Genomic DNA, 19267 nt, shown 5'->3' with positions numbered 1-19267 from the left:
TAGGCAGAAATTGACATTTAGTGATTTTGATTTGTTTTTATAGATGAGCCCATCTTAGAAGAGCCAAGCCGCCTGCAGGAAACTATTATAGAAGGCAGCCGGACAGTGTTGGATGAATCTGTTATGCCACCACCTCCACCAGCTGATACAGTAGTCCAGCCAGAGGTACAGCCAGATGTCCAGCAGACAGAACAGCCAATGGAACAAGAACCTGTAATTCCTGTGAGTAAATAAGTTTAATGTTTAGAATCTCCTGTTTCAATAATCTGTTGTCTTTATTAGGGATGATTTATAGAGGTGTGCCCAACAGGCATTTTATCTGAAGTGTCTTGTCCAGTTAAAAAAAAAATTCAAACTCCACTGCATATGAAGATGTGCTATAGTCATCCCTGCATCTTGTTTAAGAAAATGCTCGCTGCTAATATGTTATTATGTCTTGTTGCTCATTTTCTGTATGTCATCGTAGCATTTGTGGGGAAAAATGAACTTCTCATTACTGATGTGAAAAAAAAAAAAATACATAAACTAGTGTCAGTGTGGTCATCAAGGACTGAAGTACGGATCTCGTCTATATTTACCTAAATTACCTTGTAACTATTGAAGGTCTGTTGCGTCATTTACAGTTTATCAAAATTTAATTCCCATACTCTTAATATAATTAGACCAAGCTGGAGTGTGGAGTAGGCTAGATGAAGGTGCCTGGCTCAGTGATTCACCAGTCTTTCAGCAGCACAATTCTGTAAAGTTTGAGAGCAGAAATAAATACAGGCTTGTTTATGTCTTCACTGAGGCTACTGCAGCTGGCGGTCTTTTGACGCATCATTTGCAAGCGGGCATTGTTTTTTTTTTTTTTTTTTTTTTTTTTTTTTTGAAAGAGGAAGCTTCAGCCACTAATTTAAGTAATGCATTTTCCCCACAAATATTGTGTAGGACGTTCTGTCTTCAGGCCAGACCCGATGTCCTTCAAGGATGCATCTGCAGTCATAACATATGGGTTGTCCTGCCTCAGGCAGCCCTTCAGTCGGCCGGATTCCAAAGTCTGGGTCTGGCCTCTGCTGATGTCGCACTTTCCCCGACGTCAGAGCGTCTGGGGTATAAAAGCATCAGCCGACGCCATTTTCCTCAGTCTTTCTTGCCGCGCAGTGCCCGAAGCAGAAGCTGTTCGCAAGTGCCGGTCAGTCAGATCCAGTGATTTCAGCTACCGAAGACTTCGAAAAAAGCTAAGTACACCGTTGGGGACTCTTTCTTGCCTCAGCCGATGTCAGACAAAGTAAATAATTGTTTAACTTGTGGGAAACAAATACCTCATAAGGATTTCCATTCTTACTGCCTTCCTTGCTTAGGCCCAGACCACGATGTATCGCAGACCACGATGTATCGGCCTGTTTAGCCTGTGCCTCCTTCAACCGACGAACTCTTAGACGTCGGTCGGAGTTTGCAGAGGAATTTTTTGGAACCGCTTTTGCTTATAAAATGCCGTCGGAGACTCCGACTTGGCATATGGTCAAAAAACGCAAGGAAAAGGACCGACACTAGCGGCCCGCGGTTTCGGCTGAAACCCCGGCTAGGCCTACCACGAGTGTCTCAGTTTCGGCCGAAACCGAGTCCTTGGCGATTCCTTCTTCCGAAACCATACTTCCGACCACCGAGAGGCCCCGGCTGAGTCTGCTTCAGAACTACCTACTGAAGCTAGTGTTCAGGAATTGTCCGACACCATACCTTTGGACATTTCTACCCCCTGCACGTGGGGCAGCTAGGCCCCCAGCTTCTATGTCCATTAAGTCCTTTTCTAGGGCTAAAGCTGCCAAACTTTCTAAAGCTTTGCCTGCCAAATCTACCTCCCAGAGGCCTACCTCTAGTTCACAGATCCTCAGCCTTGCTGAGGGCCTTATCTCCTTAATTAGGGGTTCCCAACCTCACCCAGACAGGGCCTCTCAACCTCCTCCAGACAAAAGGCCTAGGACTGACCCCTCTGAACCTCACTCCTCAGATGATTCCACAGATGGATCTGACTTGTCAGACCACCAGGAAGGGGCTTACTCGCCTTATGAGGATTCAGATGCAGAGGAATCTATCCCTTCGGCCTCCCCTCCTGAAGAGTTTTCCTTTGGGGAGACTTTACACTCCATGGGAGAGCACTTTCAATGGCAAGGTCAGGATTTCTCTGATTCTAGAAAAAGATTAAGGACCTTTTTGTATTTGCCTCAGCATAGGCCCTTAGCTATACCTCCTGTTCTAAATGTAATTGATGATGTGTACAATGATGTCAGTACAGCCCCTGATACTCTTCCTCCGGCCCCTGCCAAACCTGACAGATATTACAGGGTCCCGGATTCTCATTTCCATCTGTATAAAGCCCATGCTGCAGACCCAGAAACTATTTCTCAGGGCCCTAAAGGGGTTGCAGCCGCTACTGCCAAAAATCCCCTACCCTCTGAAAGAGAGTCTGGAGCTTTAGAGAGATGGAGAAAGAAGGTGTATACATCTGCAACTCTTTCTGTCAGGGCATTAAACTGTCATTTCCTTATGATACAGTACCAAGAGTATTTGTTAGATGAACTGAATAAGAAACTTTCTTCTCCTGAACCCTTAGACCGTAAATCCCTTCAGGATTTGGTACATAACTCACAACAGGTTAGTAATCATTTCTTAAAATGTGGCTATGATGCACTGGAGGCTTCATTTAGATCAGCTATGACTGGGGCAGTTATTCGTAGGCATGCCTGGCTGAAGGAGCAATCTTTGCCAGACAGTGTCAAAGCTAAACTCCTCGATGCTCTAATGGAGAAACAGAATTCATTTGGCTCCCCTGCACAGGAGATTCTAAAAAAGGTTGAAGAAAAAGCAAAATCTGTGCAAACAGTTAAAGATTTCCTGCAAGTTCAACCACCGAGATTCATCAGAAACTGGCCTACAAAGAATTGGTCCTTTCCAGACTCAAACAGAGCCCAGAGAGGCAGGAACAGGCGCCCTAGAGGCAGAGGTCAATGGAAAGGGCTCCTACAGAGGCCGTCAGTGGCAGCCTGCCAACCAGAGGAGTAGTGCAACAGCTACAACTACAACCACTACTACAGGACAGACCCAGTGACTTGACTCTGATTCCGCCTACCAGGGATTAACTGGAAGCACCCTTGGGCGGAAAGCTGGCTTTATTCTCAAAAAACTGGCATTGCATTACAAAGGATACATGGACATTGCAAATAATAGACAAAGGATACAGGTTTCACTTCCACGCTTTGCCAAAAAGAAGCGGAATGCCAAACCTTCCACCAAATCGGAAAGCTGGCTTTATTCTCAAAAAAACTGGCATTGCATTACAAAGGATACATGGACATTGCAAATAATAGACAAAGGATACAGGTTTCACTTCCACACTTTGCCAAAAAGAAGCGGAATGCCAAACCTTCCACCAAATCAGAAGGCAGAGGCTTTAAGACAAATCAGCAATTTACTTCAGATGAAAGCTATAGAAAAGGTACCATGTTCAGAACAAGGCCAAGGATTTTACTCCAGACTATTCCTTGTACCAAGAAAAGAAAACCAATGGAGGCCTATTCTCGACCTGTCCGCACTGAACACTTCTCATTGTGCCAAAATTCAAAATGCTGACCCTACAGCAACTTCTTCCCATGTTGGGCAAGGAGTCTTGGCTGGTGACTCTAGATCTCAAGGAGGCATACCTGCACGTCCCTACCCGACCAAATTGCAGAAGACACCTCAGATTTCTTGCAGGATCAGAGCATTATCAATTCTCAGCATTGCCCTTTGGCTTATCTACTGCGCCCAGAGTATTCACGAAATGCCTGGCATCAGTAATTGCACATTGCAGAGTACAGGGAATTCAAATTTATCCATACTTTGACGACTGCCTAATACAAGCGGACAACAAGAAAAAATTGTTAAAGGACTTGGCCTATGCCATACACCTGCTACAGACCTTGGGATACACAGTCAACATCCAAAAGTCAAGACTAGTACCATCCCAAAGGATAACCTTTTTGGGTGCAGATCTGGACACAAACACCCAGATGGCTTTTCTCACAGAAGAAAAACAAAAACAACTTCCAGATTACTTCATGATTCTGACAAGACAAACTCAGCTTACTGCAAGGAAAATCCTGCAGGCCCTGGGTTACATGGCATCCTGCATAATTTTAATCCCACATGCCAGGCTGCATATGAGGAAATTACAATGGTACTTAAGGAGTGTATGGTCTCAACACAGTCACAGTTTAGAAACCATGATACCAATCATTCCATGCCTTCAAAAGGAATTCCTGTGGTGGGCTCAGGCCTGCCAGTCCAACAGAGGGTTGCCTTTCAACAAACCAAAAACAAGGCAGACCATCACCACGGACGCCTCAGACCGAGGATGGGGAGCACACATGGAGGACAAATGTATCCAAGGCCTATGGCCTCAAGGGCAGCTAAGCATGCACATAAACCAAAAGGAAATGCTGGCAGTGAGGCATGCAATCGAGGCATTCAAACCCTTCCTCCAACAAGGACATCTGTTAATAAGGACAGACAACACCACGGTCATGTGGTACATAAACAGGGAGGCACACATTCTTACCCTCAATGCCGGATGGCTATGAATCTGTGGGATCTATGCCTGAGTCTCAATATCCAACTACAGGCCCAATTCGTGCCAGGAAAATAAAATGCACTGGCGGACAGCTTAAGCAGAACTACCATGGATGCACACGAATGAATGCTGCACCCAGACATCTTCAAACTCATAACAAAGACATGGGGAATGCCGGAGATCTGTTCGCCTCCCCACTCAACCACCAACTGAAGACCTTCTGCTCAAGGACATACCACCCACAAGCTTGGAGGGTGGACTCTCTCTCTTTCAGCTGGAATGCCCTAACAGTATATGCCTTCCCACCTCTCCCATTGATGTACAAGGTTCTACTGAAGATCAGGGAGGAACAGCCAAAAGTGATACTAATAGCTCCGGACTGGCCAAGACAACACTGGTACCCACTATTGAGAAGCATGTCTCAGGCAAATTCATGGCCTCTCCCCCTATGGCCTCTTCTAACACAGAACAATTTCAAGACCCTGCATCCCAACTTGAAAACATTGCAGCTAACTGCTTGGAAAATTCCTTAAATTCCAATCAAACTGTTTTATCTCAGAGGGTGAAGGACATTATCCTGGAGGCTCACAGGCCTTCCACAAGGAAAGACATACTCAGCTAAATGGAAGAGATTTCTCATTTGGAGCACATCAAAGGGTACAGATGTCACAATGGCAAACCTAGCACATATCCTAGAATACTTAGCAGAATTGTTCCACAATGGCCTGTCTTATTCTTCCATTAAGATTCATGCTTCAGCAATTTCAGCAGAATACAATGTGGATCCACCCATCTTCTCACACCCAGACAATTTCTGAGAGGGATCAAAAATGTTAAACTTCCAATAAGACCCCCCTCTACCTGCCTGGGATCTCAATTTTGTGCTGGAAAAACTGACACTGCCTGCTTTTGAACCAGCAGCATCAGCGGATCTACAGTTTCTATCTTGGAAAACTGCATTCCTTCTGGCAATCACTTCAGCAAGAAGAGTATCTGAGTTACAAGCGTTAAGGGCAGTGCAGCCTTTTCTTATTTTCCACCAGGATAGAGTGTCACTAAGAACCAATCCTACTTTTATGCCAAAGGTGGTATCTAGGGTATCCTTGAACCAAGCTATTCACTTGCCTAAGTTCTTCCCTAATCCACAGAATAAAGGGGAAAAACTTTTGCACACCCTGGATATACACACACAACTACGCTACTATTTGGACAGAACAAAAACTAGCAGAAAAACTGACCAACTTTTTGTAGCATTTGCAACTGGGGTGCAAGGAAGAGCAATTTCCAAACAGACAATTTCAAAATGAATAGGAAATTGCATTCGCTTTTGCTACTCCTTTCATGGAAAGACAGTTCCTGAAAATATCAGGCCTCACTCCACAAGGGCCACGGCCACCACTACAGCTTTCCTACGGGGGGGGGTGGCTACCAAGGACATTTTAGAAGCTGCTACTTGGAGCTCCGTGCATACATTTGCCAAGCATTACAATCTACCTTTATACTCTAGATCCAGAGCAGGGTTTGCAACTGCAGTCCTGCAGGGGATCTTAACTACACCATCCTTCTCTTAGTACCTCCTCCCCCAGATTGGCTATGGTATTCTACCCATATGTTATGACTGCAGATGCATCCTTGAAAGACATAATACAGTTTTGTACCTACCATAAATGTAGATGTCCGATAGGTATGCATCTGCAGTCAGGATTACCCTCCCTCCTTCCCCTCTGTGGTATTCCTAGGGTGCTTACCCCTCTTTTAGCTAGCTGGGGGAATCAATTATGGTGTATTTGTTTGTTTATTCATGTATATAATTTGCAAATGTTTGGAACTTTTCAGCATTTATCCAAATTTAGCCTTCCTAGAGGGCACCTGGCATCTGGGGCAAGAAAAACTGAGGAAAATGGCGTCTGCTGATGCTTTTATACCCCAGACGCTCTGACGTCGGGGAAAGTGCGACATCAGCCGAGGCCAGACCCAGACTTTGGAATCCGGCCGACCGAAGGGCTGCCTGAGGCAGGACAACCCATATGTTATGACTGCAGATGCATACCTATCGGACATCTACATTTATGGTAGGTACAAAACTGTACTTTTTTGATATTGGTAGCTGTGTGCCTTTTCACAAGCAGTAAGTGCAGTGTTTGACAACCTTGAGACTTTCTAATGGTAACTGCTTCTCTGGCTGATTCTACCTTCACAAGTTTCTCTTGCAGGCCTTGCTTTGGGGTCCATTGTTCATGGAAACTCTGACCACTGATTTTGCTTGCTGTTTAAACATTTACTCCACCTGACTTATTCACAGAAGCTGATCCCTTGCAGCCCCAGTCAAAGCCCATACACAGAGCCAGTAAAGTTTCTCTGCCCATCCCCTTGAGCCATGTCCCTTCCCTGGCTCTTCCATTTCTTTTCATAGCTTAAGTACTAGGGGTGGCGCAGTACCTCACAGCAAGACGTTCACTGGTTTGATTCTCAGATGGGGGTGCCTTCTGTGCAGAGTCTGCATGGTCCTCCCCACATTTGCATGGGTGTCTTCCAGTTGCTCTGGTTTCCTCCCACATTCCAAAGACTTGCATGTGGAGCATTTCTCCCCAGGCCTCTGCTGAAAATGGGCTCTGTTTCCAGTCAGACTTTCCCAGCAAACAAATGTAAAATAAACTGCCCTTGTGGGCCATTATAAGCCAGGTCAAGTTTCCCCTCAAAAGTAAGATTCAAACTTTGTATTTGTAAGGCAAATACCTTGATCATTATGCCAACCCATTTGCTAATGGTGGTACTGTTAGTACTACTGCTGCTGCTCTACCTTTCTGAGCATTGTATTTTAGAAAGGTAAACTTAAGGAAAAAGAAACCAGAATATGCACGCACTCATTCACTATACCCCCCCCCCCCCAAAAAAAAAAAAAAACTCATTCCCTTTAGATTAAGCTCAGACACTGATTTTCTCTTGGAAGCCCAGAGAAGAGAGACTTGGATTCAGCTGACCACAGGCAGGTTGATTCTGATTTACTTTTTTTTCTAGGTTAGTCCCAGTGGGAGCATGGCTTGTTTTGGGGGGAAACCAGCTGGCTAGTTTGGCTATGACATCAGGAAAGTTATTCTCTTCTTTCTGGACGGTGCCATGGAGTCTTTAATATCTATATGATCTGCCATCCATGTGATCTGTAGTAGTTGCCAGCAGTGCAGGCAGATGGGATTGATCTCATCTGAGGGGACAATACCCTGTAATACTGCACTCCATTGTCATTGTTGAAAGATGAATCTCTCCAGTCTTCTAATTTTCCATGAGTCAGAGTGAAGTCTGCAGGGACTTAGTGACAGCCATTGCCAGTTGTGCAAACCCCTCCCATACACACCCATACTGACAGGTTTCCTTTAAAGAGTGACAGTTGGCAATGATTTATATTCTTCTTACCATGTTGAAACTTGGAGATCTCAAATTTTAATTCATGTCTATCCATTTGCTACACCTTGTATTGAAGCCTTTCCCTTGCTTTTCAGGTCCTACTTATGTCTGGGATCAAGGAGTCTCTCACCCCAGACATGGCTCCACCCTTCTGCTTTATTTGCCTTGGCTAGGGTAATGGACAGCAACACATACTTGCAGCCAATGGGTTTGCTAATATTGCCTCTCTGGAGGACAAACTGCATGAATCCCTACTTGATGCTGTATTCAGCATGAGTGGAATCTTGAGAGGGGCTGCAGTCCATGCCTTCCTTGGTGTTTAGTGCACAGCCCCCTTTGTCAGGGATCTACTCCATTTGCTGAAGTCTGGCCCTTCTCACGGGAGTCTGTTTTGTGGGCATAATGGATATAGTATTAGAAATGCTTTGTGGCTACCCAACCTGAGTCTAGCAGACTATCTTTAAATATTCTGTGCTGTCAGAGACTGCAAGGGGAGGGAGTTGATGTCCTTCCATTTAACTGTTGCAGTATTCCTTACAATAGGGATCCCCTACCAAGGGGAGGCACAACATCCGGCCAGTGTACTAAAGCATTTAGGTTGCTAAGGGTACGCTGTATGCCACACATGTTCCCTGCGTGCAGTGTAGGGCGTAAAGGAAATGTCCAGATGTGCCATCCTCTGAACAACTTTGCTGCCAGTCCAAATGCCATCTTCAGTCGTCATTTTGAACTTGCTTAGTTTGTAGGTTCAAGCTATTTTTCAGATAAAGTAGCCCATTGGGGTTTTGTCTTTTTTCCTTTGTCTTTGTTGCTTGTGGGGTCCATATCATCCAGAAAGGGTAAATGTCGGTGCAGGAGACAGATTCCCCATATAGATCTTCACAAGCAGTGTTTATTTTGGCTAGGTGCTTCCCACAGCCATACATCCTTTGCTATTTGCCAGGCTTGCATCAAAGACTCTGCATATTCAGCTTTCCTCCTTAGCCATATATTTAGAAAATCAACGTCTTAAGCTTTTGGCAAAAGACACACCATGGAAGGAACTTCCCACTCCAAGGGTCAGCCGTCCGTGAAGAAGGCCCAGAAAGCTATGTCTGTTTCTTCAGCTGTGCCACCTCCACCAGACATCTCTCATGGCAAGTGAAAGCCCAGATCATCACCTGGCTCCTTTGCTGGATTCCTCTGCCGTGACCCCTTCAGAGGCTGGCATGACTCTGGCTTCTCGCATGTACCCTGGAGGCCTTGCAGATGTCCTCTTTTGATCAGGTGAAACCATGGCTGATTACCTAAAGGGCCTAGGATTGTTCCTCAGATTTTGGTTAGGGAAGAGGTACAGACTACTACTAGAGTGTTGTATGGGGTCTGATCCTTTTAAGTTTTACAAGGCTGACATCCCTTTAAAGAAGAAACAAAGAAAACATGTTTCTCATGCTCCTAAGGACTCGGTGAATGGTCAAATTTTACTCAAGGTTTGTTTTAATGCCCTTATGGCTTTGAAGCTGCCTCGAGGAGTTCTTGTTCCAGCTGCCCCTTGATCTCCTCTTAATAGGCTTAGGGAACAAGATTCATCAAAGGAGGATTTGGATGAGGAATCCCTTGCCTTTTCTTCCTGGATTCCTTTTCTTTAGATTATTGTTCTGAGGAAGAGGAGTTCACTAGTCCTGACTCTCCTTTTGAGGAGATTGCCTTTGGGGGACAATTTCCAGAATGATGGAATTTTTCAAATGGGATTGTGCAGAGGTGTCTGAGATTCAGAAGAGGTACTGCAAGCTTCTGTAAATGGACTCTCCTAGGCCTTAGCCTGTTCCCCCTTCTAGCTGCCTTGTTGGATGCCTTTTCTGCTGCATCTCGGGCTTCTGATTCCAAGATGTTCTTCATCCCACATTGCTGCAGTCCTAACACTTGGGTAGTCCGCTGTCCCAGTCGGCCCGAATACCAAAGTATAAGGCTGACGTCGGTCAGGGCGCATTAGTCTGGCGTCAGGACGTCAGGGTACAAATGCGCATGACCGACGTCATATCCTCAGTCTTTTTTGCCGCATGGTCCGATGCAGAAGCAGTTTTGCGAGTGCAGGTTGGCGTTCTGAAATTTTCTGAAGTCGGAGTTTCAGACCGAATCAAAGTTGGCTAAGTACCCCGTTGGGGAATATTTTGTTTTTTTCTTGCCTCAGTATTTAACCGGATGTCAGAAAAAGTGAATAATTGTATTTCTTGTGGGAAGCAGATACCTCATAGGGATTACCATACCTTGTGTATACCTTGCTTAGGGCCTGAGCACGACTTTGTTGGATGCCGCTCTTGTGCTAGATTTAACAAACGCACTATTAAGAGAAGGCTAGACTGTGCCAGGTTAGTTTTTGGGAAGCGTTGTAATTATAAAATGCCGTCGGATGCTCTGACGGCCGCTTTCAAAAAGCGCAAGGACAAAGCTGCAAAGCCTAGGTTGGAAGAACCGTCTGTCCCGGACGTCGGTTCTTTAGAGGGCTCGGTGGAGCCGGAGGTTCTGCCAGAAGTCTCTCTGCAGTCTCAGGGAGAGACTTTACTGTTGCAGGATGTTTCCTCTCAGGAGGTAGGCCAGGCTGAGGGGGCTTCTCAGGTAGCTGTTCTCCCCTCCCTTCCTAAGGTGGTTAGGCCCTCCCCTTCTGTTTCCAAGGCTTCTTCGAGAGGCAGGCCAGGTTTTACTTCAGTTGGGGTTTCTCCTAGTTCTTCAGGGTCTCTGCCTAAGAAACATATGCTTAAAATGGCAGAAGATTTGATTACTATGATTAGAGGTTCTATGCCCCCTCCTGATAAGAGGCCTAGGGTGGAACCTGAGCTTGAGAGTTTTGAGCAGTGTTCGGAGGCTTCTGAGTCTTCGGCTGAAGACTTGCAGGAGTATCCTCCTTATTCTGATTCTGATGTAGATGATTCTGCTCCTTGGGCTTCTCCTCCTGAGGATTTTTCTTTTTCAGAGACTCTTCATTCCATGAGGGAGCATTTTAAATGGGAAGGTCAAGATTTCTCTGATTCCAGGAAAAGGCTAAGGGAATTTTTGTTTTTACCCCAGCACAGGCCTTTGGCTATACCTCCTGTTCTGGATGTGGTGGAAGATGTTTTTGCAGAGGCTTCCCTGAACCCTGATTCTTTGCCTCCTGCCCCAGTTAAACCGGATAGGTATTATAGGGTGCCTGAAGCTCATAAGTATCTTTTTAAGAGTCCTAGGGCAGACCCAGAAACCGTTTCTCAGGGGCCTAAAGGTGTTAAGGCTTCTGTTGTTAAAAATCCTGTTCCTCCTGATAGAGGCAAGGGCGTTGGATAGATGGGGAAAGAAGGTGTATACTTCTTCCACTTTAGCCATGAGGGCTTTGAATTGCCAGTTCCACATGTTAAAATACCAAAATTATCTCCTTTCACGATTGAAGTCTAAGGTGGATGCTCTGGCGGAAGGTATTGAGTGTAAAGAGTTGCAGGATTTAGTTCATGTTTCTGAACAGGTGGGTAAGCATTCTTTGCAATGTGGTTTTGATGCTGTACAGGCCTCTTCGAGGGTGGCTGCCACTGGTTCTGTTCTTCGCAGGCACGCCTGGTTGAGGGATCAGAATTTGGCTGAGCATGTTAAGACAAGGATTTTAGATGCTCCGTTACAATCTGATGTGTTGTTTGGTTTGCCTGTGGAAGCAGTTTTAAAGAAAATGGAGGACAAGGCTAAGTCTATGCAGACTGTTAAAGATTTTTTGCAGGTTCAGCCTCCGAAGTTTAGTAGAAATTGGCCTACTAAGGGGTGGACATATCCTTCTTATGATTCCCAGTCTAGGGGTAGGTCTAGGCGTGGCAGGGGCAGAACTCAAGGTTCTTTTAGGCCTAGAACAGGGAGTTCACCTGCTCAGTCTTCTGGTGAGGGCAGGGGTCAGTCCTTTCGTAAACAGACCCAATGACCTGCCTTTTCAGCTGCCAGAGCCTTCTCGTCTGGCAGCACCTTTGGGAGGAAGGCTGGCACTTTTCAAAGAAAATTGGAGTTTAATTACCCAAGACAGATGGGTATTGGATATCATTCACCACGGTTACAGGTTTTATTTCCATACCTTGCCTCCTTTCAAAGGCATGCCAGACATTCCTCCTCTACAAAGAAAAGAGGCTCACAAGCAAATTTCTCTGTTACTCCAAATAGGGGCCATTCAGCCGGTTCCTGTGCCAGAAAGGGGCCTAGGATTTTATTCTCGCCTGTTCCTAGTACCAAAGAAGGGGAACACGTGGAGACCAATTTTGGATTTGTCTATCCTCAACACTTATCTGCACATTCCCAAGTTCAAGATGTTGACGTTGCAACAGCTTTTACCTCTGCTGGGAAAAGATCATCGGATGGTAACTTTAGATCTCAAGGAGGCTTACCTTCATGTGCCTATCAGACTAAGTTGCAGGAAGTATCTGCGTTTTCGAGCTGGGAATTCTCATTATCAGTTCTCTGCATTGCCCTTTGGCTTATCTACTGCGCCCAGAGTATTCACAAAAGTTCTGGCTCCAGTGATAGCTTATTTCAGGATAAAAGGCATACAAATCTATCCTTACTTGGACGACTGCCTGATTCTGGCTCAAGAAAAGGAAGACCTTTTTCAACATTTGGAATATGTGATAGCAGTGCTAAGATGCCTGGGGTATTCTGTGAACGAAATAAAGTCCAGTCTAGTACCCTCTCAAGACGTGCTTTCTGGGTGTGAGACTGAATACAGCAGCCCAGATGGCCTTTTTAACCCCGGACAAACAAAAGAATCTGTCTCTCTACTTCCATCAACTATCTCTTCAGTCCGGGCTGACCAAGGACAGTCCTTCAAGCCTTAGGGTTCATGGCATCTTGTATTCTGGTGCTTCCCAATGCCAAACTGCATATGAGGAAGCTGCAATGGTATCTCAAAAATGTATGGACACAGCACTGCCAGGATTTGGACACTATCATTCAAATAATTCCTTGCATTCAAAGGGAATTTTTGTGGTGGGCTCAGGAATGTCACCTAAACAAGGGACTCTGTGACCCGGCCAGAGGCGAGTCAAATTCTTACGACAGATGCCTCAGACATAGCTTGGGGAGCTCATCTGAATGGAAAGTGGATACAAGACAAGTGGCCTGCCAGACTACAGCATCTACATATCAACATGAAGGAGATGTTAGCAGTCCAGTTTGCATTAATGGCTTTCAAGGAGTTACTTCTTCCAGGGCAGGTGTTGATTCTAACAGACAACACAACTGTCATGTGGTACATCAACAAACAAGGGGGAACTCATTCTTATCCTCTATGCAGGCAAGCAATGATTTTGTGGGAGACTGCGCTCAGCTTGCAACTAAATCTTCAGGCAAGGTTTCTGCCGGGAGCACAGAACTCCTTAGCAGATGTGTTAAGCAGGCAAATCATGGATCCCCACGAGTGGAAACTGGATCTTCATGTATTTCGAAAATTGACAGTGTCATGGGGAACTCCAGACATAGATCTGTTCGCTTCTCCACTAAACCACCAGCTGCCAAAGTTTTGCACGAAAAGGTTTCATCACACAGCTTGGAAAGTGGATGCTCTTTCTTTCAGTTGGAAAAATCTTCATGTGTATGCCTTTCCACCTCTGCCTCTCCTCCCAAAGGTACTCCTAAAGGTCAGACAAGACAAGCCAAGGATGATTTTAATAGCTCCAGATTGGCCTCGGCAACATTGGTACCCATTACTGAGGAGTCTGGTAAGGAAGCCTCCATGGCCTTTACCTTTGATTCCACACCTATTGTCTCAGAGGGACGGTCATCTACTCAATGTCAAGCTTCACTCTCTTCATCTAACAGCCTGGCATATTCTGTTTTGAAACACAGCAGGTCTCAGCTTCCTCAACAAGTTTTGAATGTGATTATGGAAGCCAGAAGACCTAGTACAAGGAAAGTGTACGCAGAAAAATGGAAGAGATTTTTATTTTGGAGTGCAGCAAAGGATTTGGAGGTTTCTGAGCCTAATTTGAGTGTGGCTCTTCAATATCTTACTGAGTTATTGGACAAAGGTTTGTCTTTCTCTTCCATTAAGATTCATGCTGCAGCGATTTCAGCTCACTATGATTGTGACCCACCATTGTTTTCTCCTCCTTTGTTCAAGCAATTTCTTAGAGGGGCAAAGAATATAAGACCCCCACGTAGAGCTCCTACTCCTGCTTGGGACCTCAATTTTGTGTTGGAGAAACTTACTCTACAACCTTTTGAGCCTGCGGCTACTGCTGAATTGAAATACTTGTCATGGAAGACTGCTTTTTTGTTGACCATTACTTCTGCAAGAAGGGTTTCTGAATTGCAGGCCCTTATGGCGGTTGAGCCTTTTTTGATTTTCCATAAGGATAGGGTATCATTACGTACTAATCCTTCCTTTATGCCTAAGGTGGTCTCTAGTGTGGCTTTAAACCAAACTATTCATTTGCCCACTTTTTATTCAGATCCCCAAAATAAGGGGGAAAAGATTTTGCACACTTTAGATGTACACAGGCAGTTGCGTTATTATTTAAGCAGGACTAAGGATTTTAGGCAGTCTCAGCAGTTGTTTGTTTCTTTTGCTTTGAGTTCTCAGGGCAAGCCTGTGTCAAAACAAACTATTTCTAAGTGGATTGGGTTTTGCATTGCATTTTGTTATTCCCATCATGGCAAGGAGATTCCAGCTGGGATTAGGCCTCATTCCACTAGGGCTACTGCCACTTCAACAGCATTTCTAAGGGGGGTGGCAACTAAGGATATTTTGGAGGCAGCTACTTGGAGTTCAGTGCATACTTTCTGTAAGCATTACCACCTTCCTCTCTACTCTAAATCTAGGGCTGGTTTTGCCACGGCTATTTTGCAGGGCATGTTGACAGCTCCAGCTTCTTTATGACTTGCCAGCCTCCCTTACCTCTGCTTTGGGATTCTACCCAAGTGTTAGGACTGCAGCAATGTGGGATGAAGAACATAGTACAGTTTTGTACCTACTATAAATGTAGATGTTCGAAGATCCACATTGCTGCAGTCCAATTTACCCTCCCTCCTTCCCCTCTGTGTTTAGGGGTGGTTGTGTGGGTGAGGTTGTACTTTTGTAAATTGTATATATTGTATATATATTTGGTACAGGAGTGTTTGGTGTTTTTTGGTTTTGGCCTTATCTTTTTAGGGTCTTCTGACATCTGGGGCAAGAAAAGACTGAGGATATGACGTCGGTCATGCGCATTTGTACCCTGACGTCCTGACGTCAGACTAATGCGCCCTGACCGACGTCAGCCTTATACTTTGGTATTCGGGCCGACTGGGACAGCGGACTACCCAAGTGTTAGGACTGCAGCAATGTGGATCTTCGAACATCTACATTTATGGTAGGTACAAAACTGTACTTTTCCTGCTCTCAAAAAGACTCATAGGTTAAATAGTGCCTGATTGCGAGTTACTTTATAATTGCCCCCCTGCTGACCATTCTGTGGTGTCTGCGATATCTGACAATCCTTCAAAGTTACTGCCTTCTACTAAGGTGCTTTCTTCTGATAGACAGCAGAACTATAGAAAGACTGGCTAAGAAAGTATATACCTAGGCTACCCTTGCTTTTAGGGCTGTAAATGATCAGCCCCATATGACAAGATATATTTTGCATCTTCTGTTTCGGGCCTATCAGGTTATTTCTGATCTTCACTCTGAGGGGAAGACTTCTGCTCTCTACTTGTTAGAGACTTCTTCCCAGGTGGCTTGCCATTCAATTAAATGCAGTTGTGATGCATCAGATGCTTCTTCTAGGGCTGATGCCTTTGGTTCTGTTTTGAGGATATGTTACTGGCTTCAGCCATTGCCTGATATTAAGGCTCTAAGTTGATGGATGCTCCTCTGGGTAACCAGCATTTTAGTGGTGCTGCTGCAAAATTGTTTCAAGTCCTTACAGGATCTAAAACAGTTTTTTTTCTCTTGTACATAAACTCCAAAGGCATTACTCTAATAAACTGGGATTTGTTTGTAGACTCTCACCCTCCCCCCAAAGGTAGGAAGAGTGGAACTGCTTCTGCTAAGGCTACCCAGACACCGTTTTATTTAACATTTGTTGACCAGGAAACTCAAACTAGGACAGAGCCTATTTTCAGTGGGGGGCCTGGGGAAAAACGCTCCAGCTGCATATCTTTAAAATGTAGGAGGAAACCCATGGGAACGCAGGCAGAACGTGCAAACTCTACACCTAAGGCACTCCAGCCGAGAATCGAACCAGAGAACATCTTATGAGGTGACGACATTAACCGCTGCACCACTGCGCTGCCCTCTTAGCTCAGAAATTTTTTCTAACACACCATGTGCTGTCTGACTATCCTGTTCTTCTCAGCCACATTCCTCTTTCTAATATTTCCCTAATGTTCATCGTGCATACAGCTGCAATCATAACAGATGGGTTCTCCTGCCGTCAGGCGGGTCCTCGGTCGGCCGAATTCCAAAGTCTAGGTCCGGCGTCGTTTGTCGTCGCTTCTTCCCTGACGTCAGTGCGACAGGGGTATAAAGGAACCAGCCGACGCCATTTTCTTCAGTCTTTCTTGCCGCGCGGTGCCCGAAGCAGAAGCAGTTCGCAAGTGCCGGTCGGCCAGCTCCTGAAATTACGAAAATTTTGAAACCGAAGTCTCCTTGAAAGCTAAGTACCCCCTTGGGGAAACTTTTCTTGCCTCAGACCGATGTCAGACAAAGTTAATAATTGTATTTCATGTGGGAAGCAAATACCGCATAAGGATTTCTATTCCCTCTGTATACCTTGTTTAGGCCCAGACCACGACGTCTCGGTCTGTCGCTTTTGTGCTACATTCAACAAACGCACCATTAAGCGTCGGGCGGAGTTCGCCCAGCATTATTTTGGAAAAACATTTAACTGTATTATGTCGTCTGATACTCCGACTCCAGTTTTGTCTAAAAAAACGCAAAGATAAGGACCGACACACGAGGTCCGCGGCCTCTACCAACACCACGCCAAAGCCGACTACACGTGGTCCGGTTCTCAGCGAGGCGCATACGCAGCCCCTGACTGCCAACGACACTTCATTGACGGTGTCTTCTGTGCCCGAGGTCGCAGGCTCCTCGGCCCACACCCCGACTACAGATACCAAAGCCACTCTTGGCATTGAACCTCAAAATGTGGACAGGTCTACCTCCACTCAAGGTGTCTTCAGACCTTCCTCTTCTTTTTCCATCAAGGCTTTCACTAAGTCTAAAGCAGCCATGCATTCTAAGAGACAAGCTACACAGGGCCCATCTCCAGGCCCCATGCCTAAAAAACAGATGCTTAAAATGCCTGAGGATTTAATTACTCTTATAAGGGGTTCTCAACCCCCACCGGACAAAAGGCCCAGAGTGGAGGAAGAATCACCCTCCTCTGATCAGGGCTCCATTATTTCAGAGCACTCTGATGATCAGGAACATTCTTACTCCCCTTTTCAAGACTCTGATGCAGAGGAGTCCATTCCTTCTGTATCCCCCCCAGAGGATTACTCATTTGGGGAAACTTTGCATACCTTAAGGGAACACTTCCACTGGGAAGGCCAAGATTATTCAGATTCCAAGAAAAGGCTTAGGGAATTTCTCTTGCTACCTCAGCACAGGCCTCTGGCTATACCTTCTGTCTTGGACATCCTAGATGACGTTTACTCGGAGGCCTGCCTTAACCCGGATTCTCTGCCTCCAGCCCCAGTCAAGCCTGACAGGTACTACAGGGTTCCTGACTCTCACCAATTTCTATACAAAAGCCATGCTGCTGACCCAGAAACCATCTCGCAGGGCCCCAAGGGAATTAAGGCCTCCACTGCTAAAAATCCATTACCTTCCGAGAGAGATTCCAGATCCTTAGAAAGGTGGGGAAAAAAGGTATATACCTCGGCTACCTTAACCATGAGGGCCTTAAACTGTCAGTTCCATATGCTAAAATACCAACAGTTTTTGTCATCACAATTGAAAAGTAAAATGTCACAACCTGAACAACCAGACTTGAAGGAGTTGCAGGACTTGATGCATAGTGCAGAACAAGTTGGTAAGCATACCTTACAATGTGGTTTTGATGCTCTAGAGGCCTCATGTAGAGCTACTGTTAATGGATCAGTCATACGTAGACATGCCTGGCTCAAGGAGCAAACCTTGCCTGATCATGTCAAAGCTAAATTACTAGATGCCCCTCTACAAAAGGATGTATTATTTGGTGCTAATGCTGAGGAGGTATTAAGGAAAATGGAGGAAAAAGCTAAATCAATGCAAACTGTGAAAGATTTCCTACAGGTACAACCCCCACGTTTCAGTAGAAATTGGCCTCCCAAAAACTGGTCCTTTCCAGCCACGGATAGACCCCAAAGAGGTAGATACAGGCGCCCAAGGGGCAATGGACAATCCCAAGGATCGTTTAGAGGCAGACAATGGCAAGCTCCTACACAAAGAGGTGGTGAGGATAACTCACAATCATTCAGAAAGCAAGCCCAATGACTTCCCCTTTCCATGCCAAGCAAGACTCAAATGGCAGCCCCCTTAGGAGGAAAACTGGCATTATTTTCAAAAAATTGGCATATTGTCACAAAAGACAAATGGATCCTGGACATTATAAACAGAGGCTACAGATTCCATTTTCACACCCTTCCAAAAATGAGAGGCATGCCAAACCTGCCACACAATCAAAGGGCAGAGGCACAAAGGCAAATTACAGATCTCATAGACATGAAAGCTGTTCAAGAGGTACCTACGCACGAACAAGGTCAAGGTTTTTATTCCAGACTATTCCTGGTACCAAGGAAGGGAAAAGATTGGAGACCTATTTTGGACCTATCCATCCTAAACAGATTTCTACTCGTACCAAAATTCAAGATGCTCACTCTACAGCAGCTTCTTCCCATGCTGGGCATGGAGTCTTGGCTGGTAACATTGGACCTTAAGGAGGCATACCTGCATGTCCCAATCAGACAAAATTGCAGAAGATACCTCAGATTTCTTGCAGGTTCAACCCATTATCAATTCTCTGCATTGCCCTTTGGCTTATCTACTGTGCCCAGAGTATTGACGAAATGCCTGGCATCAGTAATTGCCTACTGCAGACTTCAAGGGATAAAAATATACCCCTATTTGGACGACTGCCTGATCCAAGCGGACAGCAAGCACATTCTTCTGAAACATCTGGCTTATGTAATAATGTTGTTGAACTCTCTGGGATACACAGTCAACAAAAAGAAATCAAGGCTAATACCCTCTTGGAAGATAATTTTCCTGGGTGCCAACTTGGACACAAACACCCAGATGGCCTATCTCACGCCAGAGAAGCGGGGGCAACTAAC

The 19267-nt window shown here is 45.4% G+C and overlaps 1 protein-coding gene across 1 annotated transcript in view; it reads left to right on the top strand.

The window, feature by feature from the left end:
* Positions 1-19267, top strand: part of RAD21 (RAD21 cohesin complex component) — a 2133215-nt gene that overhangs the window by 1813718 nt on the left and 300230 nt on the right. Inside the window, exon 12 of the mRNA XM_044067070.1 lies at positions 44-222. Coding sequence (XP_043923005.1) covers positions 44-222 — 179 coding nt within the window. The remainder of the gene's footprint in view (positions 1-43; positions 223-19267) is intronic.

Source organism: Protopterus annectens, chromosome 3.part1, assembly GCF_019279795.1.
Source record: "Protopterus annectens isolate FY-2018-M chromosome 3.part1, PAN1.0, whole genome shotgun sequence".
Taxonomy (NCBI): Eukaryota; Metazoa; Chordata; order Ceratodontiformes; family Protopteridae; genus Protopterus; species Protopterus annectens.
This window is presented reverse-complemented; position numbering and strand designations above follow the sequence as displayed.